Source organism: Theobroma cacao, chromosome 4 (genome assembly GCF_000208745.1).
Source record: "Theobroma cacao cultivar B97-61/B2 chromosome 4, Criollo_cocoa_genome_V2, whole genome shotgun sequence".
NCBI classification, from domain to species: Eukaryota; Viridiplantae; Streptophyta; class Magnoliopsida; order Malvales; family Malvaceae; genus Theobroma; species Theobroma cacao.
Window position 1 is genome coordinate 26,334,618 of NC_030853.1, and position 24,809 is coordinate 26,359,426.

The 24,809-nt window shown below is 34.6% G+C and overlaps 3 protein-coding genes across 4 annotated transcripts; 1 reads left to right on the forward strand and 2 right to left on the reverse strand.

Annotated features, from left to right (window-relative positions):
• LOC18602728 (choline monooxygenase, chloroplastic) lies at positions 128 to 9,078 on the forward strand. 2 transcript variants are annotated; one of them, XM_007034302.2, is made up of 10 exons: positions 128 to 481; positions 604 to 649; positions 906 to 1,041; positions 1,907 to 1,981; positions 2,091 to 2,303; positions 2,652 to 2,747; positions 2,970 to 3,085; positions 3,163 to 3,256; positions 7,653 to 7,703; positions 8,816 to 9,078. In XM_007034302.2, exons 1-10 carry the CDS (start codon positions 223 to 225, stop codon positions 8,951 to 8,953), a joined length of 1,224 nt encoding a protein of 407 aa, XP_007034364.2. In that variant the 5' UTR covers positions 128 to 222; the 3' UTR covers positions 8,954 to 9,078. The 2 variants fall into 2 exon arrangements, with proteins under 2 accessions (XP_007034364.2, XP_007034365.2); XM_007034303.2 differs by lacking the exon at positions 2,091 to 2,303.
• Positions 11,144 to 15,361, reverse strand: LOC18602730. Its single transcript, XM_007034306.2, has 3 exons — positions 14,490 to 15,361; positions 12,213 to 13,768; positions 11,144 to 11,558 (listed from the first exon to the last, which is right to left on the reverse strand). The coding sequence occupies exons 1-3, from the start codon at positions 15,148 to 15,150 to the stop codon at positions 11,499 to 11,501; spliced, it is 2,277 nt and encodes a 758-aa protein (XP_007034368.2). The 5' UTR covers positions 15,151 to 15,361; the 3' UTR covers positions 11,144 to 11,498.
• On the reverse strand, positions 19,182 to 23,124 carry LOC18602731. Its single transcript, XM_007034308.2, has 8 exons — positions 22,418 to 23,124; positions 22,155 to 22,304; positions 21,908 to 22,063; positions 21,655 to 21,780; positions 21,202 to 21,318; positions 20,875 to 21,129; positions 20,038 to 20,495; positions 19,182 to 19,931 (listed from the first exon to the last, which is right to left on the reverse strand). The coding sequence occupies exons 1-8, from the start codon at positions 23,001 to 23,003 to the stop codon at positions 19,326 to 19,328; spliced, it is 2,454 nt and encodes an 817-aa protein (XP_007034370.2). The 5' UTR covers positions 23,004 to 23,124; the 3' UTR covers positions 19,182 to 19,325.

The following is a 24,809-nucleotide window of genomic DNA, read 5'->3' on the forward strand; positions in this document are numbered from 1 at the left end:
CTTTTCATTTATTTTGGTTTTCTTTATATATTATTTTTTTTATATTAATAAAATACATAAAAAATACAATAAAAATAAAAATTTATTTTAAATCATTGATTGCGTCATATAGTTAACTACTCTTTCTACTGCGTGCTGGATTTCTATCTTTTTTGCTACTGTGCCAGACAAGGCAATAAAAAACAGAGTGGGGAAGTTGGAACATCCGCAACTCAGACAAGGATGACTCTGCTGCTGAAACCCATCAGTGAAGTATTTCTCTTCCAAAGCCATTTCCAGCATCCAAGGTTAATTGCAAACTTTTCTTCTGTATCATGTTGTTCCGACAGAGAGAGTTACAAAGCTCAGACAATGGTACGTGAATTTGACCCGAAAATCCCCATAGAGAAAGCGCTCACTCCACCCAGCTCCTGGTACTCTGACCCCTCCTTTTACGCTTTTGAACTGGATCGTGTCTTTTACAGGGGTTGGCAGGCTGTTGGTTAGTATACTTACTCTTCTTTTGGTTGCGGTTCAGGATACTAACACTGACAATTACTTTTGATATATGTCAACAATCTGAATTTCTAGGTAGATTGTTGAATTTTGATTCTGGTTTTTCAGGGTATTCTGAACAGATAAAAGAAGCTCATGATTATTTCACCGGCAGGTACATTGATTTATCTTGCAATACCCACTGACACCGACCAGAATTTGGTTTATTAGCTCAACGTTAGTTCCCTTCCCCTCACCCGGAATTCACTAAAATAATACTATCTTGGTCCTCGGGCCGCGCTTAGTTGTGGAAAACTGGTGCGCTTTATGTTGTCCATTTAACATACGATGCCCTGTTTTCTGATTCCAGCAGTTAAATAGGCTCAATTGTCACGTATAAGAGCAAATGAAGGTTTATCGTCTTTATGCAGATTGGGAAATGTAGAGTTTGTGGTCTGCCGGGATGATAATGGGAACATTGCTGCTTTTCACAATGTCTGTAGACATCATGCCTCTCTTCTTGTGTCTGGAAGTGGGAAAAAGTCTTGTTTTACATGCCCTTACCATGTAAGTCTGTTTGTATCCGTTCTGATTGACTTAAGAGTATCTTGATTTTTCTATGTTTTTGCTGTTGATTTGTTTTAGTTTCTTTTATTTCTGTATTGATGAGAAAGTTTACCCTTAGCTGCAACAGGACTTCCCCCCCGATACCTCCCTAAGATTCCCCTTTTTGCTTTGAAGTTTCAGCTGCCAGAAAATTGTAAAGCAGTTGATTCAGAGTTTTGCCCTACCTTTTACACATATAAAACCAGCTACCAGCAGATTTTTTACTTCAAACTGAGTTCCCTGCCTTATAATTCGTCCTAAATCTATTATGATAAGCTTAAAGAAGAGTTGTCATTAGAGAAGATTGAGCACAATATAAGATGCATTTGAAAATACCATTAAAAGAAAGGCTTTTTCTACACTTCCAGCAGAATGGTAACCATTGCCTAGCTGAAAACTTTGTGCCCTGTTCAATAAAGCTAGCCAGGTGTTGATGGATTCCTACTTCATATTTTGCGCGTCTCAGACAATCTTAAGTTCTTCTTTAACAATCCACCTACTCAATTTATGTCGATTGTTTCATTTGCTCTCATCACCAACATGCTGCTTTACATCCAAAGAACCTACTTAAAGTGGAAAATCCTCACAAATGAATTTGTGGCAAAACAAAACTTCCTCTCATGAATAAAATTTTTGTAAGTGACATCCACCACCAATTATGCTCTTCTGCAAATTAAAATGTGCAGTATATCTGATGATGACTGAAAACATCCTTCCTTCTTTAAACAATACTGCAAATCAAGTATTGTCCTTTACTTCCCATTTACTGCTGAGATGCCAACCAGTTTACTTACTAGATATAATCCCTATCCAATTTTTTCTGCAGGGATGGACGTATGAGTTAAATGGAGCGCTTCGTAAGGCAACTAGAATTTCAGGAATACAGGATTTCATTGTAAATGTATGCTGTTGTGCACTTAAATATAATTGTTGCCTTCTTGTTAATTCAATAGCAATATTTTTCCAGTTAATGGGATACCTTGGTTGATATCTGCTGCAATTGATGGTAGGAATTTGGACTTATACCAATAAAAGTTGCTACTTGGGGACCATTTGTTCTTCTCAATATGGACAAGGAAATTTTACAGAAGGATGACATTGATACTGACATCCTTGCTAGTGAATGGCTTGGTAGCTGCTCAGAAATATTGAGCCTCAATGGGGTTGATTCCCCACTAACTTATGTTTGTAGACGTGAATACATCATTGAATGTAACTGGAAGGTGTGTCTCGGTAGCTAATGGAAGATCCTTCAATTTAGTTTGTCTCAATTGGCATTTTATGAGGACATGTGTATATCTATATATATATATATATATATATATATATATATATATATACACACACACACACATATATCTGTTTGTATATATATATAGATGAGCTTCTTGTAGTTTAAGAAAGCTGTGTCTCTTCAATCCCTTGTTTTGTGTCGCATTCAGGGTTAATTTAGTATTTTAAATACCACAATCAATGATATTTTGTCTCAAATTTAATGGTCATAAGGTTGTTGTGCAAGTTTGATGAACATATACACAGATTGCTGGCAATCTTTTATTTCTTACTCGCAGGTATTCTGTGACAACTACTTAGATGGTGGTTACCATGTACCGTACGCGCACAAAGGCCTTGTATCTGGTCTTACGCTTGATTCATACACCACCTCAGTATGCCTCTATCTGATCTTTCTTTGGTTTCAATTTAAGCTTTACAAATTAATGTTGTTTGGCTTGGACAATTTCTGTTAAGAATTCTAGAATGTCACAGGGACATATATGCATGCATCATGTTTGATGTTTCTGAATGAGACATGCTTCAATATCTCTTGTTCACGTTGTGATTTAAATGATTTTCATCACAGTATGTCAGTGATTATTGTTATGAAACAGATATTTGAAAAAGTTAGCATCCAAAGTGTTGAAGGTGGCTCTAAAGAAACGAAAGATGATCGGCTTGGATCAAATGCTTTATATGCTTTCATCTATCCAAATTTCATGATTAACAGGTCCTTGTTACTTCCATCTGCATTTTATCCCCACCCTCCACTCCTTCTGGTAAAGTATCTTTTTTATGGACTTATAGGTATGGACCTTGGATGGACACCAATCTGGTAATCCCATTGGGACCTAGGAGATGCCTTGTAGTATTTGACTATTTTCTTGAAGCTTCTCTTAAGGTAATTTTATTTAGACTTTTGCTAACCTTAAAGTTATTATATTAAGAGCCTGTTTGGCCTAATTTTTTTTAGCTTAAAAGCTATTATGAAAGTCTTATGAAAAATAATAACTTTTAAAATTAAGCAAAAATTATTTGTCAAAATACATTATATAAGTTCAAATTTTGGTTAAAATTACCCTAAAGGGTATTCATGTCATCTTCAGTCACGTAATAAACCAAAGTAGAACAAGTTTGCTTCAAGCTTATATATGATTTCAGATGTTAAAATCAAAAAAATTCATACAGAAACGGAATAGCTTTCAAACTTTGTATAGTAGTAATAGTATTAGATTTTTGTTGATCTAGCAAGCAATCGGACCATTATGCTTCAATTTTCAAAAAAGAAGAGAAAAGAGGAAATGATGTATTTGACATTAAATCTTTTTTAGTGAAGAAGAGAGAACCTTTACATGGTATCTGATGTAATTTTGAATTTTGGGTCTTTTTTCTCTTAATCTTTATAAGAATAAAAAAATACCTGATTTTGCTATTTTATTGTTAGGTCTTTTGTTTTTTTTAGTAGTTTTTGTAGAGGGAGGTAGAGGAAAGGGAAATTGCGATTTGCATTGAAGAAGGTTGATTTATAGAGGGAGGGAAAAGAGAGGGAGATCAATTGAGAAAGGGTATTTTCTAAAAAGCTAATGTGTTTTTTTTTTAAAAAAAGAGAAAACTTCTTTCTAGAGCTTTTTGTTAAGTTTTTTTTTTAATTTTGTTCTTTAAAAAAAGTTACTTTTTTGAAAAAAGAGTTTCTCAAAATCCTGCTTGACTTGGTTTTTCCTTTTAAGAAGTAAATAAGTTAAAAAAAATCAAATTGAACAGGCACTAAGTAATATCTTCTTCCAGTGCATTGCTTTCATCATATTATCTGTCAACCCACTGCATTTTATACAAGAACATTACTGTAAATAGTATTTTAGCAAACCTTAAAGAGTGCCCTTAAGGTGCTCATTTAGCAAAATCCTTCTACTTATTCATGCATTTTGTGATATATTCACGATTGTACTTATAGAATATCAAACATGCGAGAATGTAATGTAAATAATGGATCGTTCTATGCATGTGAATGGTTTCGTTTTGTACCTATCAGCTAGATACCATGAGCATGGTATGTTCTGACATCAACTGTAATTAGTCAAAGGATGAATAAATCATATAAAAAGATGACACAACTTGTGAAAGGCTTGTTTTGGCGATTCTCCATACACTGATAACTTAAGCTGGTCAAAATACATCGGACAAACCTGATTCGGAATGTTTAATTACTGGGCTTGAATAGCAATGTGTGTTTTTATGCTTTCACTATCGTAATCTATAGGACAAAGCAGTCCCTTGGACTAGATGCAAGTGGTTTGGATGTGCACAGTGTTGCTTTCTTAGCTTAGCATACTCTTGGTAGTCAGTGCAGAACAGAAAAAGATAACCACATCAATTTTCCTTGTTGAAGACTTGGAATCTAAGGCTCATGAGTAACTTTTAGAAGGACAGAAAAGCCTTTCAACTCAAAATTCTTCTATTGAAACAAAGTTCGGAATTTTTTTTTAAGGTAAATTACAAAAGGCACCCTGTGGTTTGAGACAAGAGAAATTTGTCTTTTGAGGTTTGAAAGGTGACATTCAACTACCTTGAGGTAATTTGTTAAGCTAACATCTAACAACATTAACTTATTTCCCTTTTTTCTTCTTGTTAACTGCCCTTAGGTTGAATATGTTAAGTTAACATCTATACTTGCTTATAAGAAAATGCTAACGGTGTTAATAATTTCTACCAAAATAAAGCTCAGGGTGGTTAATTGTCAGTTTTTAAACCTTTGTAGGCAATTTTTTTTTGAGCAAAACCTTTTTTATTTTTTGTAATTTACCTTTGTATAATTTTCATATAGTGACTTGTAAAAGAGATCTTACCTACCAAATAAAATCTTAGAGCTCAAGGCATCTTATTGGATACATGTTGCAGTGTCTATGGTGAGCATGAGGAGACTTTAAGGCACATTATCTTTCAATGTTTTTTTAGTAGAAGGATCAGTTTCACTACGTGCAGAGATAAAAGCAATATTATTTGGTTTGGAGATGACCTGCATAAGGGTTTTAACAACTTGATAATTAAAAGTGGTTCCTTAATGGCTGCTAAGGAATCACAAAGTCAGAGACCAGTAATGGGAGTGCGGTAGTATTGTGCATGATATCATTTGGTTAGCTGCTGATTGCTCTAAACATCAATGCATTCATACCAGGTGAGAAGCCACTTCTTTGGCTCATGCTTTAGCTAGGATTGAGTCCAGTAAGGACGATCATAAAGTTATGTAACTTGGATGTTGTCTGATTTTAATCAAGCTTTTACAATAAAAAAGAAAACAAAAATTATTATTAGGAGATAGCTGATGGTAACCTGTCTGTTTTTAAGACGGAGATATTGGTTGCAATCTTGAGAGGCAAGGGGGAGAAGAAGGGTGTCTCTGCATATTGCTGGCACTTGTTTGAGGATGAGAGGAAGAAAATTGTAATACCGAGTAAAAAAGTCATCTAGTTCATCCGCAATAGTTTGCAGGTTCAAAACAGAAAAGCCTTTTGACTATGAATATTCAAAACATTTTCCTAGAGACTTTAGAATAGAGAAGAAAAGAAAGGGAAAGGGGAAGGATGGTTATATGAATTATTGTGGTGGGTGGGTCTGTCTGCAACCATGCCTATGTGCTTCTACACACACAATATGTACTAGGAGAAGGATGATTGTATCAACCATTGTGTTAGTACACGTGTGCATCCACCATAGTATGCAGGGTCAAAAAGGAAAAGCCTTTTGACTATAAATATTAAAATCATTTTTCTGGAGACGTTAGAGTAGAGAAGAAAAGAAAAGGAAGGGGAAGGTGGTTTTATGAATTATTTTGGGTGGATGTGTCTGTCTGCCACCATGTCTATGTGCTTCTACACTCACAATATGTACTAGGAGAAGGATGATTGTATCAACCATTGTGTTAGTACATGTGTGCATGTGCACCTGGACTCAAATCACACATGCACAACCACAAAAATGTCTCCTTTCCTTATATCTAATCTTTAACAGTTTGCAGGTGATAACAACAATTAAATGTTGGTTATAACCATAGAAAGATTTGTCAATTCAAGCTGTGGATGATTAAAAATTTTTTTGGTGGAAAACTGATCCTTTTCAGTGTTTCTAATGCTGCTTTGATCTCTTAGTCTTGTATAATGAAATTGGTTGTCTTAAAACACTTTATCTCTTGTATTATTTGTTCTCTTTGTAATATTTAGCAAATTGAGATTTCAAGATATTTCTTCAGATGGGCAGTTGTATTGTCTTTGTAGACTCAGTAACTTTAATGCCTATAGTTAATAATCTAGATGATAAAAAATAAAAGCAACGTTTATAAATAATGCTCCTTTAAAATTGTTGTCTACTTCCAAGCTGAAATTTCATGAAGACTCTCTAATGTTGTCAGATATCACTGCATGCTTTACGTGTGAACTTCCTTTCACTTTTGACAGGAAAATATTTAAAATCTCAAGAATGTGATTGCAATGAAGAGTTATGAAGCTATCATATACTACAAATTTATTACTGTACTTCTATGCCTTGACCTCTAAATACTGCAATCGTACCAAATTACATGCTTCTATTTTTGCATAATTTTGGATTATATCAAGTTGATGTATGGGTAATGTTGTTTCAGAAGGGATGCTTCAGGTTTAGTATCTAATATCTTAGCCTTCCACATGTTGTCTTGTGTATGGTATGGCATTTGAAAGTGCATGTCTGTCTAAATAAATATGCTGACAGTAACCACTATTAACATTCTCTTCTGTGCATCGTATAATCACAGTAACCACAAAAACTTAAAGCCTTTTGACTTGTTTTATCACATGGTTGCCATTGTTATGAAGCGTGGTAAGGGTTGTGCCTGTGTGATTTGAGTGCAGGTGCGCATGCACATGTCTAAATAAAGCCTTTTGACTTATTGTATCACATGGTGGAGTTCACACCCTTATGAAGCAGCCTAACAGTGACAGCTATGTGATACAATAAGTTAAAAGGCTTTAAGTTTATACAGTAATCATCCTTATCCATAGAATTGTAATATTTCGCAATTTTATTGAGTGGGAGGAGCACATTTTCTCAATTTCATGATCTGCTTTGAATCTTATAATGGTGAAACATTATTCTATGTTCTATACAGTAATGCGATCCTTTTATTAGTAATCCATATACTAGGCATCTTGCTTAATCTCCCTCTCTATCATGCGATGACTTTGGGCCATGATTAGCTTTATAAGGTCCCAATTATAGAGAAGAACGATGAGAATTCCAATTTAACCAAGCACTTCTTTTGGCCTCAGGATGACAAAGCTTTCATCGAGAGAAGTCTTGTGGATAGCGAAAGAGTTCAGGTACTAGCACATGATCTTTAGTCTTGCAAGCGGAGTTAACTAACTTTTGTTGAGGGAGAACTAAAGATGAACAAAAATTAATATGTTAAATTTAATCAACAATCAAAACATTCGTAATAAACAATTTTATATAACATATAAATAAAAAAGATCAAGAAAAGAAAGATTTATTATAAGTTTTTATGAAAGTTGTGTTGGATGATGTTTCATAGATTTAAATTCATCAATAATTAATTTTATATTGAAAAGGTTAATAATATCTTTTTTAATATAAATAAGTAAATTATCTATAAGAAACTCATCACGAAATCTTCTTTTCACAATTTTTATTAGTTTGGTGTCTCAAATGTAGGAGAATAATTTGGACGATTTATATATTTTCTTTTAAAGAATTTGTCAATTATTTTTAACTTATACTTTAATTAATCTTTAAAAAATTTAATGCAGTCAAAATCTAATATTTTTATTTTATTTATGTTTTAAAGTAAAATACTAAATATAAAATTATAATGCATAAATATATAAATACAATATATAAGATTTCACACAATAATTAAATATGTAAATGGTTAAATAATATAAAAAAAATAAAATAAAACTTTATCTCCTCTTAGTTTCACACAATAATGGTGAGTGGCCAATGTCCAAGTTCATAAATTTTTTTTAAAGAATGAAATTTATTTCAATTGTGATTTACATAGAAGAGAGTAAAGTAAAAATAAAAAACAAAAAAGAAAAGAAAGAGAGAGAAAGAGGTGTGAAAAAACTTAATTAAGATTTAGAGTAAAGTTAAGTAGAGTTTGTGAAGTTATTTTATTATTTTTTATTTATATAAATTATTAAATAAAAAAATTATTTNAATAAAAAAAATATATAATTAAATAAAAATAATTAATAATAAAAAAAAACATAGATAATTGCATTAGCATAGCATATATATATATATATAAAAAAAATATATATATATATATATATATATATATATATTAAGTAAATATTTTCTAAAATTTTGGACCCTTCACCCCGGTTTAGTCCTATATGTTAAAAATTTAATGTTGTTCTTGGAACCTTCAAATTCTTTTAGTAACAAAAATATGGATGAAAATATGCAGATGGAAGACATTACACTGTGTGAAGGTGTTCAAAGGGGTATCGAATCACCTGCATATTGCAGTGGAAGATATGCTCCAACTGTCGAGAAGGCCATGCATCATTTCCATTGTCTGCTTTATGATAATCTCATAAACTAATTGACCTTGTATTTGGGTAACATGATCGAATGAACTCCAATTTTAAAGCCTTCCAGGTAGTATGAATGTTGTTTTTGGAATTTGAATAAGTAGAAATAAAGTGGGTACGTAGGACTGGACATATAGTGCTCGGTATACTTTGTATAACGTGGCAGTTGGCTCCGGCTGCTAAACTTTGCTTCTTGTCTTCCTAATAAGGTAAACATAGACAACACATGCATATATATCGGATAAATAAAGAAAAAAAATTTGAGTATCAACATGTGAAAACTGGGAATCACATATCCGTCTATTGTTCTTGAACCAAGTAGACAACTCCAACAAAACAAAAAAGGCCAACTTCCTTCTTAATATGTGTAGTAGAAGGTGGTAACCTTCTTTATCGTTTCATCACTCATTTAGAAAAAAGAAGAGAGGAGAAGCATTGTAAACAAAGGGTGAAGTCGTGGAAAAGTTCCGATGCTGAAAAATGAAAATGAAGGCAACTAATAAAAGGACAAGAAGCACCCGAGCATTTAGTTCATTGGTTAGTATATTATCCTCCTATTTACTCCTGTTTAAAGAATAAAATTCAAATTTTTCTCATCAATTATAAAAAAAAACAAAAGGATAAGAAACTGTGAATATTTTATTTGTTTAGATATATATATTTGAGCATGGTTAGAGAGAGAATTTAATACTTGAAATCTATAAAATTTCTCAAATCTTCGATCAAATTGAGAAGTGTCACTCTCGTGTGGAGCGTTACATGAGCAATAAATTAGAATGTTATATTTTTATTTTACTTAATTAAAGTATGTGGAATATCATTTTAAATTAAGATTATATGTTACTTGTTTAAAAGGAAACTTAACAACGGATCAAATTTGGATGGGGATTGCAATGGATATATTAACTGACTCCAATCATCAATAAGAGAGACACCGCCGCCTCTGCATACTCCATCTTGAAAACTCAAGAAAGAAGCAGCTTTGCCATATTCTGTTGTTCCTGTTAAAGGTGGTGATCAGTTACAGTTACATTAACAAACGAAGCAAATCGTGTAGCACGTTAGAGATGTTTTACCGAAAGCCAGTACTGCCATTCCCGGTCAGGGCGAAGGCAGGCTGTGATACGAGCAACACGTCCTTCATTGAGAACGGCTACTTCGGCACGGACATATGTAGCCATAGTGCCAGTTGGGCAAGCAAAGACGATCAATTGATAGACAGGACCATCAGAGATGCGTAATAGGCCGATTGACCCAAGAGTTGACGCCAAGAATGTGGGCATCTCAAGTTTGTTGTTGACCGGGCAGCGAGGATTCATCCTCAAGGAGGGCGCGGTAGGATGGTAGCGTTCAAGAACGGTTCGAAGCCGATTACAACAAACTGCAACGGCAAAGTCAGCCAGGCAGTCCAGGTCGCCGGAGATGGCGTTGATTCAGTTCCAGAATACTGGTCGCGAACAGGGGCGTACTAGTTAAGAGCAGAAACTAAGTTCTGGTAGACGTTGCGACGGAGGTCTTCAAGATTCACATCAATTATAATTGGTAATCCACAATGTGTTTCTGGTTCGATACAAACCCGACCGTCAGCAGTCATGACTCCTAAAGGATCTTGAGTTGGGCGGGCCATGGTTAACAAGTTGGAGAATTTATCTAATACGGATTGCACCTGACAGAAGGCTGAATGCCTTGCAGTGAGACAAGAGAACTACTAGGCTGCGAGAAGAATTTCTCTAACCTGTGCGTAGGTCTATAGACGACTCGTAAACTAACCAGTGTTAGCCTGCTGGAGCAGTCCCGTTTCTTTGCGTTGTTCATCAAACGTTTGGCATTTGTTTTTCGTTGTTTATACATTTCTCTCCTTAACATTAATTTTTTTTTTTAATTTTGTAAGGTGATGGTAACTATTAAAGTTTACCCCCACATTTACCCACTGCTTGAAGAATTTTAGAGGAGACCTTTTATCAACATACAACCACCAAATTTAGAAGAGACTTCTTTATGAACCCTATGAAGGAACTATAGATCATACTTCATTATCCAAAATCAGGGAAAAGTTGTTTTTACAAATTCCATCCTTTAAGTTTCTCCCCTCATAAAATTTTCCAACGAGTTTCTCCACAAGCCAGCAGCAAGTGCAACTAACAAGTTTAAAAATGAAAGCAGTTAAGTGAACAACTACAGTCACCAGATTTAAGTCAAAATTTAGTGAAAAAGGAAACTTTAAGATATAAAATTTATATGTCAAGTGGAAACTACAGGACGTGTAATAGGCAGAAGCTCATTTCTGTCTGGAACCTACAGGGCTACCAAATAGTCAAAATTGGATTCTACAATTATAAGCAGAAACTCGTATATTTCCTCTTCCATCTCTAGCATATCCGTCAACTAAGATTTCGCCTGACATGTAAATTACTTTTGGAAACAGCTTACTAGTGCAATTGGAGGAAAGTTGCAATCCAAACCTTCAAAAGATATCAGCTGGTCCCAGACGGACCCAAGAGATCAGATTCTCTAGCTCATCTCAATCATCAACATTCGAGAGAACTGTTGGTTCTTTCAAATGCTTCTCAATACTCCTAAAGGAGCACCCCGCCAACGTCTTCTCTTTGACATAACCTGAAACCGTACAGCTCCAGAAATCAATTAAGTTGTTGCATGATCAAGTTAATATTTAGGATAGGTGCCTAAAACTTCCAAATAAATAAAAGACTTATGAGCTCATATAAGATGCTCTGTGAACAACAAAAAAAAAGAATTAGAAGATCAATTCACAATTCTCTTTCTAGAAAGGCATATTCTCTCAATGCCGTAATTACGTAGCAAGGAAAAGATGTTGCTTCTTACAGAGCTTGATCTAAAAAGCAGAGAAGAGAAACTAATCTTGAAAATTCCATGTAAAATGATCATTCTAAAGAGAGAATGGTTTAGATGCAGGGGTAAAAAGATTTCATATTGTCTAGCAATTAACATTTAAATCAAAAATGAATTTGGTTCAATGTGACATCTACAAATTGGTTAAGAGACTATTCACACCCAGCTACGCTCTCAATTGCGGGCCAGCAAAGGTGAAATGACTCCTCAAAATAATTAGTCAAGTGGGAGAGCACCAGTGACAGCAGAAGCCATACTGGTTCAAGATTTTATGTGTATTTAAAAAGTTAGAATAAAATTATCTGTAATATCCTAGAAATGTCCAATTCCAGAAGTAGTAATCATGTAAACAAAAAAAAGAACAATACAGATTTGATCATGCAGAGAGTAATATGGCACCTTTGAGGATGGAGGGGGCAAAGATGCCTGTCGCAAAGCTTTTCCAGGTTCTGTTAACTGTCGTATCTCTCGAAGTTGACTTGCAATGTTTTCCAATATTTGCAACTGAGCTTGTTCCCTCTCCCGGTGCCCCACAGGGAAGTTGAGCTTGTCTCTTCCCTGCTGTACAATCTTTAGCCTTTCTCTAAGCCACCCAACTTCATTGTCAATTTTCAGCCGTTCATAATCGAAAGCAGACATGGAATTTCGACGTAAAATGGGAGGTAAATGTTTGCCTCGTGAAGGACCAATTGGTGGTAATCTGCCAGATCTGTCCAAACTGTTTCTTTTCCTATCAGGCTCAATTACTAACCCACCAATGGTTGGATTATCACATGTTCCAGGCAAGTTTGAGGTAACACTAATTGACTTCTTCTCACTTTCGTTTCCATTCTCTACATTATTAACGTTACATTCATCATAAATGACATGAACATCGTGAACATGATGATCAATACCAGAATAGGAGCCATGTAAGTCTTCTCCATGCTTCTCCACTTTTTCATTATTATAAGGGAAAATTATCTTAGCTTCTTCCAAAGCCTCTGTTGTCTTAGGCATCAAGCGTTGGTGTGGACTGGTTTCCCCACATTGCTCCTCTTCTTCAACCACAGGGTTAATGGCTTTCTCATGCAAATCAGGTCCCTCTGTTGACTGACTGGACTGCACATGTCTCTCTTGATGATTGAGACTCTTGTTTTTGAGTGCCATTCCCTTGTTCTGAAATTCTTGATTAACCTCATCATGAATTCTAGACAGATGTGCACGATTGATTTCAACACTAGAATTTAAAGAGCCAGCATCTTCATTGAGTTCTGGAATCGGTATTTCTTTCCCAAAAGCAAGAGTATGATTCAGTGACCTTATAGATGTGATCTCATACTCTGAAAAATCACCGTTAATTTTTGTCTTTTCCTTCTCTCCGACAGATTCAGTGTTCTGCTGCAACTTTAGCACTGGCTCCTCATTTGAATATATAGATGAACTTTTTTGTTCCTGTGTGGCTGCTGTATCATACATCTCAGCATCCAATTGCTCATTTTCAAAAAACATTTGCTTGTAAGATTCAACTTCCTTCTCCAAGAAATGCTTTTCCCTTTCTCTCCTTAATAGGATCTCTTTGAGAATGTTCATTTCTTCAGCATCATATGCAGATTTTTCCTCTATCATCCTCTGGTATTGCCTAGCTTCCATCTCGATGGTTGCCTTCTCCTCTTGCAGACGCAATATCATTGCCATAGCCTCATCTGCAGCAGTAGCAGCAGCACTTCTCTCTTTCTCAAGCTCAAGGTATAGAGCAGTACGAGCAGCATGCTCTTCTTCTAGAGCTTGTTCTAAGACTCTAATTGCATTTCTGTCACTGCCATCAAAATCCTGATCTGGTGGCAAGCACTTGAACTCAGCCAGTGCTACTTCCTTCTCTATGAGTGTATTCTCAGCAAAAAGGTCATCATCCATTTCAAAACCCTGAGAACCTTGCTCAGGCATTTCGATCTCTTTTGAAGTTTCCCAGCCATCTAAAATTTCAGAACCATGCACATTAGATCAGGCATTAGTATGTGGAGTAAAACTACAAGCTAAAAACACAAGCATTTTATGTGCAATCCTTTTATGTTCAAATCATTGCTGAAAATCAGCAAAATTTGTCCTCAAAGAAAACATTCCATGAACTTAGATTGTAGAGTAGCACTCTATTGCATCAAAACAATCTATGACTTCAGAAGTAGCAATACTAAAACCTTCTTCTCTGGTCATGGATATGACTACTAGCTTCATTTACAACTGAAAATTAACACTTACTGTACATACAAATGTATGCACCATGCACCACTTACACACAAAAGACATTTGTTTAAATCATAACTACTCCCTTAGATTATATTTAAAAAGTTTTGAAAACCTAATAATTCCCAATTCTCTTACACCAATCTTCAACATGGACACCGAATATTTATAAAATACCCCTGATGCACTTAATATTATAAGCATTGCTAGGAAAACAGTTGTTACAATCTAGATATCAAAATATTATATGAGTAAATTCCACAATAATCTTCACTTATCTTGTAAGGTAATTAATTGTCCTCAACATGCAATCCTGTGCCAATTGTTGACATATTCATATTGCAAGCGGTCCTTAAAATGAAATTTCAACATAATCAAAACATAGTATAAAAACAAATCAAAATCCTAATAACACAGATAAAAATAAACTAAAAGATAACAAAAGATCATCACCTTCAGATTTAGCCGAAGTCGTGCCCCCTTCAGTAATATCATTCCCAAATTTACCAATGCTAGCAGAAGAATTCAAACCAGTTGGGGTAGTCATCGACACCAAAGAATCATACGAAAAAGACAAAACCTTTCCACGACGACCACTAGCAGCTCTCTTACGCCGCCTAAGACCAACTCTAGGCCTCTGACTCCCAAACCCCTTCCACTTAGGAAATGGCGTAAAGCTTCCTTTTTTTACTCCAACAAAATTCTTCTTCTCATTCCATGAACAAGAAGATGCTTCCCCTTCCATTTCGACATTCCTATTTTGCCACTTATCGACATTTGATTGACTATCATGCTGTTCTTCATCCTCATCCTCATCATCATAAAAGTTGTTCCAAATTGAATCAAAAGGGAGCTTTTTCTTAACAGAAGATTGAACAGAGGAGATTTTAAGAGATGGTTTATTAACTAAAATGGCTTGAAGACAATTACTCTTATCTGTTGACCCAAACAATCCATTACAAGGACAAGGCAAGGACAATCCCAATAAACCCAGAAATTTTGAAGCCAAATAAGAAAGGGTTGATCCACAAAGCAATAAATAAGCTATTGATAGATCAAGAAAAGCCCCCACTAGGCCACTGAAGGTCCATGAATTTATCACATTGCATGCCATTGAAAAAGGATGGATTCCTATTGAAAAGTTTCAAGATTTCGTTTTTAAAAGAGAGAGTTTCAATCAGGGTCACTCACCACCGAGTTGGTTTGGATTGACTCAGTGATTGGGATAGTGAAAAATTGACCCAAGTTTGGTCCTTGAGTCGGTGAAGGTTCGAGGAAGAATCGCAGAGAAAGAGAGGTTTGTGTAAAGTTTCTAAATTTTTGGGTTTCGATTTGATTTGATGTTTTTGATTTTTGACCGTTTGCATTTTAAGCTTCGGTTACGTTTCCCGAGGGAGATGCGACGGCGTCGTTTCAGGTTTGTCCTTGGGTCATGGATCCCTTCACTTGACGCGCTTATCTGATGACGAGTGTCCGTGTGCACAGGCGCAGTTAGAGCCGTTGTTGATGGCTTATAGTTCTACTTATAGGGGTCAGCTAATACATACGGGTGATTTTCACATTTACAAAAACCATTTATTTTAGTATTTAATTATACATATTAAATAGAAATAATGAAGTATCTAATTACTTTTATTTGGCTGCAATATAAAAATATTAGGCAGCGTTTAGAATAAAATATAGTTATAGAAGTTGTATACATTAACAAAAATTACATTTTTATTTTAATTATAAAATATTAAAAAAATGTAACAAAAAATTTAATATGCTAATACTATTATTATTAAACAATTTAAATTTCAACTGCACATAATCTCTTACTTAAAGAGTATATATATATATATATNAAACTAAATTTAAAATTTTACTAACTAGCACATAATCTCTTACTTAAAGAGTATATATATATATATATATATATATCATCACAATGACTAATCTTTTATTTTGATAATTTAAAGAAATGCCCTGCAGAAAATGAGTGCAGCATAGCAGCTATGCTAATGAACAATGCTGTTGAACCCAGAATGAGTTCCCAAGGCAATCCATAAGCAAAATCTGTCTCTTCGAATTGAGAGGTGAGGATTGCTAAGGAAAATGACCGGTGCTGTCACATAGAAGCAAGGAGCTACTCGGGATGAGATACAAAAGACAGCAAATGCAGGTTCAGCCCTGAGAACTGGTTTACCACTGTCTTCCTGGAATAGTTGCTGAAGTTGCAGGCCAGCAACCATGATTCAGAGGTTTTGGTGAGCCATAATTCACAACCCTTTTTGACGAGCGATTTGTGTGTTTCTGTGAAGATTTGTTTCGTCGTTTGGTCCACCTTGTGGTTGTAATAAACAAGCAAATGCTGTGAAATGGATTTTTTTTGACGAACTGCAATATTAGTGGTATAACTCAGTTTAACTAAAGAATGGAGAAGACAAAAAGGGGAATAGATAATTCATCCAAATTCAAAACTCGAATAACTTAACTACCTCATAATAGCTACAGGCCTAGAGCATAGCTTACCCACTTGAGATCCCATTGCATCTGCAATGCAGATCCTGGAATCAGTCAAGGCAGATATTCTCCATGTGTTGCAGCAAGGTGCAATGCATTGTTCCCCTGGTTGTCCCACCATCGGAAAACACTTTCATGCAATGGAGTTTTTCCTACTATTGGGAACCATAAAATGTGAGTTTGCCTATCGATCTCTACTGCTAAGAGCATGGCATTTTTGTTATTAATGGCATCCCAGTCCTGAATAGATGACAGGAAATTTTCTAGGATGCTTTCAACCATTTCTGTTACACCCATATCCTTGCTGCTATCAGGATAGGAGTAAGCATGTAATTAGGATTCAAACCCGAGATCAATTAGTGAGAATTTACAAAATAAATATTAAATCACTTTCCCTTTTCTTTATAAACTGATTCCCTAGCTACTCTTTGCATGATTATCAATGATAATGGAACAAAGTTGCCAAGAAAACATTGCTTAGTATTTATGTTTTAAAGCTAGAGGATAAATGTGATCGAGCTGCGGTGATCAAACATAAGGATACTAACCAAGTCCCAAAACAAATAGCAGCAAATTCATCGAAAACTTATAATTGGATAAAGAGGAAATTATGAAAAATGATCATCTTCATAAACTCATTTTAAAAATAATCTTCAATATAAAGTTAACTGTTTTTACTCAATTTTAATCATGAGATAGTAAAAATACCTTTAAAATCATTCCAAACAAATGAAATGTTCTTAATTTTTCTCTTCTGCCATTGGTAGGCTATGCTCTCCATTTTTCTCTCTCACCATCTAGCTCTTTCTAATTTTATCACCATCACTATCTATCTTTGTCTATCTCTCATTATTTCGTCATATCGTCGTCGATCTACAAATTAAAGAGCATGGCATGGTGAGTAACAATAAGTTCTTAGATTTATTGATATTGAGTTTTTCAGTTATTCAATTCTGGTAGAATATGCCTTGACGTGTAACAAAGTGATTCATATCTTGACATGTAACATCAATAGGAAAAAGCAAGTTTTGGTGTGTAATATCTGGTGTTAAAGCTTTGGCCTTGACTTGTAACATCTGGTGTTGAAGTTTTGGTCTTAATATTTGTTGTTGAAGCTTTGACCTTGGCGTGTAACATTTGCTACTTAAGTTTTTGTGTGTAACATCTAATTAGGCTTGTAGTATTCATTTTGTTTTTCTTTTCTATTATTAAACATGAAGTGTAACTTGCTCTTTTGTATTTCACTACAACATAAGCTTTTGGAGTTAAAACTTGTAACAATTTTTTTTCAACTGTAACAATGTTTTTTTGAACATAGCATATAACAACACCATTTTTTAATTGTTCTCTATTTTTATATTTCACTAAGACAAATTCTTGAAGTTAAACATTTAGAGATAAAGTTTAAAATAAAAAAAAAAATTGACATGTAAATGAAGATGTATTGAAAAATAACGGTAACCTTATTGCTGGGATGAAATGGATTTGGATAAAAAGATATTATCTAATATCCTCTAATTTAGATAATTAACTTTGAGTTATTTTATTTGTTATATTTCCTGTAATCATAAAAAAACATGACATGTAATAATTTTTTTTCAACATGACATATAACGATATTTTTTTTAACACATAAACTTGAATATGAAGAGATTTCATTAAAAGTAATTTTGTCTAAAAATCTTTTTTATTAGTTAAAATCAGTTAAAATTAAAAAATAAATTTATTTTCGAAAACACCTTTTTATCTTTAAGAGCTAAAAAAAATCGTTCCTTAAATAAATATGGCATAAACGAAAAAATCGTGTATGTCATTGATTCTTAGCGTGCCTTGCGGCAAATGTGTCGACCTATTCAATGTCTGCCATATCACGTGCCACGTGGCATTCATGCCACACATTTCTCACATGGGAGATATATGTACATATGGTTACATAATCACATGTATTTGTCCACATAAATGCTCCGTCCTGTGACAAGTTTCCAACGCCTTGATTAATGGATGAATGAACTGATACATTTACTTACAAATGGTTATAAAGTAAATGTTAAATATCTCCTGTATACGTGAAACTCATTTAGATGCAGACTTGAAGCAGTCTTTGTAACTCTTCCTTTGAATGAATACAAAGATCATTACCTTTCAAAAAAAAGTGAGCTGAGTTACTGGGTAATGAAGTGCATCAATTTGTGATTTACGTGCAAATCCTTGTTCCCTCGAAAAAGAGCAACCTGATTGAATTTTCCTATATTTCCGTCGAGCACAATCCATCGGTATATTATGTTTTTCATTCCACGCAGATAAAGAGGATGAGATCATAGAGTAGAAATATGATACATATATATATATATATATACTTGCAGTAGACCATAAGTAAGCCATCAAATAGAATTCCTTTCTTCACGTCTAGCTCTCTACCATGTGAACCATATGTACTTCTACTTTTCACTTTTAATCAGTTTTAATTTGGTGGAATATGACAGCTAGATAATAAAAATTTAACTTTAAGAAATAACAAAATACAAAGTTTTACTTATATGCATGGGAAAAATTATGTTTTAATAATTATTACATTTTCATACTAATTACTCGCTTAATCAATTTAATAATTCACCGTTTTTTAAAATAGAAAAAGGATAATAACACTGATGTCTGAGGCAGATCGATCATTGGAAAACACAATAGCAACCACTTTCACACAAAACCAATCCTATGTATCTTACAAAAATATAATTACTTGAACACCATGGCAGATATTATACAGCATAGAAGGCCAGTAGATGATTACGAAGCAAATTCCTTATAGCTGCGTTGTGGCACTCTTTGGCAGATAGCCCATAAAAGATCGAAGTAGAGCGGTAGTTGTGCGAGAGCAAAGAAGGAAATAGGCAAGCATGTTGCTGTGTATATTGGAAATGCTGCAGACTTTAACTCATCTCTCAGTTCAAAGAAATGCCCTGCACAAAAGGAGACCAGCATAGCAGCTATAGATGTAAATAGTGATGTTAAACCCCATATAAGTTTCCTTGGCAGTTTATTGGCAAAATCCTTCTCTTCGAATCGAGAGGTGAGAATTGCCAGGAAAAAGACTAAGGCTGTAACAGAGAAGCATAGAGCTACAAGAGATGAGATGGCAAAGACATCAAATGCAGGCTCATCTCTTAGAACTGGTTTACCATGACTGACACCACCTGGAATGTTTGCTGCTGTGGCAAATGCTACTGTTGCAATGAGTGCAGCAATAAGAGAGCATGATTCAGAGGTTTTGGTGAGCCATTCACTGCCATCTTTGACAAGGGTTTTGTGTGTTTCTGTAAAGATTTGCTTTGGAGTTTGATCCTTATTGTTGTAATGACCAAGAAGATGTTTTGCCAGGGATTTCTTGACAAACTGGCATCCAAGGAAAAGAAGGTAACAGAAAACAAACAGAGAAAATGCATGAATCAATCAATAAGCCCATAAACATATTGGAGAATTAAGCATCAGTAGATCATACCTTGTACCATTTGATTTCCCATTGCATCTGCAATGCGGATCCTGGAATCAGCCAGGGTCGATAATTTCCATAGGTTGCAGCAAGATGCAATGCATTGTTTCCTTGGTTGTCCCGTTGTCGAAAAACACTTTCATGTAAACCTTTCCTTTCCACAAGAAATTGGAAAGTATGAGTTTGTCTGTTCTCTACGGCTAAGAGCATGACATTTTTGTTTTCAGTATCCACGTCCTGGATAGCAACTGGAAATTTATCTAAAATTTTTTCCACCATTTCGGTTATGCCTTTACTTGCTGCTGTTAGAATAGGTGTCTTCTGTTTTGTAGATTCAACAGCAGCTTTTGTTTCAAGTTTCATCTGCACGGCGTGCTTTGAAGTCTTTGAATCCACAGTTCCTGTAATATGGTATTCTCCAAGATATTTCTCCACCGGTGCATCATTCCCTTCCATTTTTGAGGAACCTGTATGGTATATCATAACTTTAGTTAGTGTGAATAGATAGCATAGACATTCATGGAAGTCAATTTCTTAAAAAGATATCATAATGTAGCAACTATTAGGAGTGCAAACTTGTTAGCTACATCCGTAAAGTTTGGAGTGTCTTCCTCTATTGGTAATTGATTTTAAGTTTAGTAATATTTCACAAATAACCAAAAGGTTTAAAAACACAGATATCTGAGAACTCCTGAAAATAGGAAGCTAAGCCTAAAGATTGCTTCTGAAAGTTGGAATTTTTTGAAGTCAATCAATTGCTTCTTTGGGGATTCTGATTTTGTTTTCTTGTAACAGAACAAGTGCTCTAACTTGCCTGCTTCTCTAATAAAAATAAATAAATCATACCTGTTTCATTATGACATTCCCCTTGTTTGCCTAAGGTTTCAGATTTGGAACCATTGCCTGTATTTGTATCCTGATGAGATGCACTCGTTAGGCTTGGATTAGGTGGAAATTCTTCAGTCGTTCCGTCAATGCTAGTGCCAGTCTGTCCTCCAGAATACTTATACGTAGAAGCATTCTCAATCAACTTATCCATGACCTGAGAAGCCCATGTGTGTCTCTGCTTCTTTGTTGTTATCTTCTTTATCCTTTGAAAGCCTGTACCACCATAATCATAAGAAGTCCTGCTTTATATATATATATATATACTGTAAAGAAATATGTACTAACCAAGTCCCAGAACAACCATCACGAATTTCGTCACAAATTTGAAAAATTGTATAAATGTGGTATAATTCTCTGGAACATAGTCTGCTCTATGCTCTTCCTCCGGCTCTGGGCTTGTACCTTCAAAAAAAAAAGAAAAAGAAAGAAAAATGGATTGGAGAGCATTACCCAATATATGTGGACCCAAAAGGCAGTTCGCACAAATTGATGAAGGTAGACCTCCTAGCTTGTAATGTATATCTAAGCAAATTAATTTATCAGAAAAGATATGAAAGAAACTCACTTAATCATATTTGACATGTTAAATTCATGTGTATACTAGTCCCTGTATTTGATGATCCTTTTGGAGCATCATTTGAACTATGTATATGTTTAAGAGTAATGATTTCTTCCGAGTGATAATGAAACTTTTTTTGCTTTTTGAGAAAAAGTGACGGTGAAACTTAAATTCTTTACCTTGATAAGTTAGTTTGCTCGTCCCTTGAGGATTCTCTTCGTCACGATTGCTGTTGCCCTTCTTCTCCTTCTTCTTGTGATTAATGCATGAAAGCAAGCTACTTGTACTTCTAAAAGAACATGTTTCTACAAAACCAGGTTTTCTTCGGTTTATTAGGTCTAACCTTTAGTGGAAAGATGGAGAAGATGTATAAATTTTAAACATAAATATATAAATCCATTTTTGTTTCTCTTATATGGAAGAATAACCTACTTGGCATGCCAAAACAAACCACACCCAGAAACATTCCGAAGAAGCGCACGCAGGTTTCGTAGGTTGGTGGAAAGCAATCACTTTCATTTTCTTCAAACTTTTTCTGGTAATCGTTACTGTCATATGTTTTCTCCTTCATCTTATCCACTATGATACCTACAACATAATTAATAGCACTAATTTCCTGATTATATTTACAACAATATTTAGGCTCAAAGCTTGAATTTGGTAGAGAAAATTTGCTTACAGCTGTAGAGGATCGAATCGAACAGTCCAAGACGACTACCACTCTTAAATGCATTAGTCTTCGTGGCTAGAACATGGAGAGGAGATGAACCATTTTCATTGATAGCGTTCACAAGATCTGGATATTCGCATAGGATTTGAAATGCCAAATCTGTGAAAGAAAAGTTTTGCTATAAGAAGAGAGTTTTTCATCAAAACTGGTCAAAACAATGGCAAGAAATTGCAAATATTGAATCCAAGAGAGAGTAATCAAACGGAACTGACCAAAGTGTTCTCCAACAATGGCAGCATGAAGAATGGTATTACCCCTTGCATCTCTGCTGCAAAAATCCGAGCGGTTTCCTTGGGGGTAACAAAAATAGAGGCAAAAGAAAGCATTTTTATGGCCATACTTAGCTGCCAAGAAAATTGGGGTTTCATTCCGTTCGTTTTTTTCAGCAATGAGCTTAAAATATTTTGAGGCCATACATTGGCACATGTGTGCGTTTCCTAGTGCTGCTGCTGTGTGAAGTGGTGTATTCCCTCTCTTATTCTTGGCGTTCAAAACATCCCAAGCATTTTCTTCAAGGATGTCCACCAATTGATACACGAATTCTTGCTTTCCACCTGAGACTGCTAAGTGCAAAGCAGTGTCTTCAGCTTCTGTAATCTTGGCCTTCCGGCTCTCAGGATTCTCCCTGTAGACCTTCACCACATCGTGCCACTGGTCTTTCATGGCATACTGGAACAGTCTTTCCGATGGCTTCATGAGTTGCAAACCCTGTTGCTCTGCCACTGTCTCTGGCGATGCTGATGGTTGCATCTTTGAAACCTGCTCTGTCGTCTCCTTCTCTTGTGCTTGCCCCATCATTGAAACTTGCTTTCTTCCCTTATTTTGATCAATGCTCAACTAAAGACAGTTGATGTTCTCCGCTATTTATAAGTGGAATCCTCCCCCAAGATAAACAGCCATCCAAACCATTTCACCGTCATGTTCCCTGCATCCCCCTAATTTATTCCATTTTTAACATTATCGAAGAAGCCATAAATTTAAAGTAGAGGAAATTGTAAAGAACAACCCTTCTGATAAAAGGTATTTCACAAATAATCATAAAAATAAATTTAATTATTTTTAGTCATAATTTATGAATAATACTTTTAAAATTATTTAAAATAAATTAAATCATTCATAATAATTTTTTCCTATCTATGCTTCCGATTTCTCTCTCTCACCATCAAACTCTCTCTAATTTTATTGATTTCTCTCCTTGGCATCCCTTTGTTGTACTCTCCGATTTCTCTCTTCTGCTCTTTCAAGACGTCAAGTGATAGTTTTGATGTACTTGGGGTGGGTGATTATTTGAAAATTTTGATTTTTAGGTATTTTGAATTAAACTAAAACAATAGAAATGATCACAGATATTTGAAATAAATTTTAATTGGATCAATTTAGGACTTAAATACCAATAAACTCTAGAATTTGAAATTTATAAATTTAGGATCTCAAAAGAAATTTTTTTAGATTTTTAGTTGAAATAAGTGTTTTAGATAAGAAAATTTGTGTTTTGATTTATGAAAACATGTTAGAAACACTTAATCAGTGCCAAATTGTAAAAAAATAAAAAACAAAAGAAATGAAAAGAATTGAGAGGATTTGAAGTTTTAGTTCGTAAGTAACAGCATTTTAGATATTAAAGTGTAATAAAATTTTTTTGAACATGATATGTAACAACAATATTTTTTCAACATGGCATGCAATAAAAACATTTTTTTCAACATAACGTGTAACATGTTTATGTACATGGCATGTAATAACTATTTTTTTTTTAACACAGCGTGTAATAACTTTTTTTTAACCATAACGTATAACATATTTTTGTACATGACGTATAGCTTGTAATAACAATATTTTTTTTTGAACATGACATGTAACAACTTTTTTTAACTATGATTTGTAATATATTTTTGAATATGACGTATAATAATAATATTTTTTCAACATGACGTGTAACATCATGTGTATGGTATGTAATATTATTAAGGTAATTTTATCTAACTTGACTAAAAACAGTTAAAATTATAAAAAAAAAAAGTTAATTTTGAAAACATCTCATATTTGAAAGCTATTTTTAAAAGCTTCCCTTCAAAGTATGCATTTCTCCAAGGTCGAGAATAGAGATATGCTTCCCCAAATTCACCTTTATTAGGGGCAAGCATCATCCAGATGAATTGATTTTTCATGTCACTTGAATCGCTACTTGCAGTAGAACATAAGCAAAGCCATTGTCGTGACGTGCGGGTCCGGGAACCAGTCCGCCAGACGCGGGCGAAAATTAAAATCGCAAGGTGTGGGAGTCGCCACCAATCTTTTTTTTTTTATTTAGGTGTGATTGGTTACCTATTAACCCGATTCTTAATTGACGAAGTCCTAAATTAATTTTGGGTTCGTCGAAAGAACGAGAACTGGTCCACGTTTTTAGAGATTGGTTCGGGAGTGCGGTTACGCATGGATAAGGGTTAGCACCTCCGTGACGTCCGTTCTACGAACGGTACCATTCAATCTTAAGTTATCTTAATATAGCCTTTCTTAGTTTAATCCCTATTTTATTAAATTTTTATTGAATTGTCAGACTGAGTTATTCACTTGGTCTTACGTATGCATATGATGCAAGCGTAA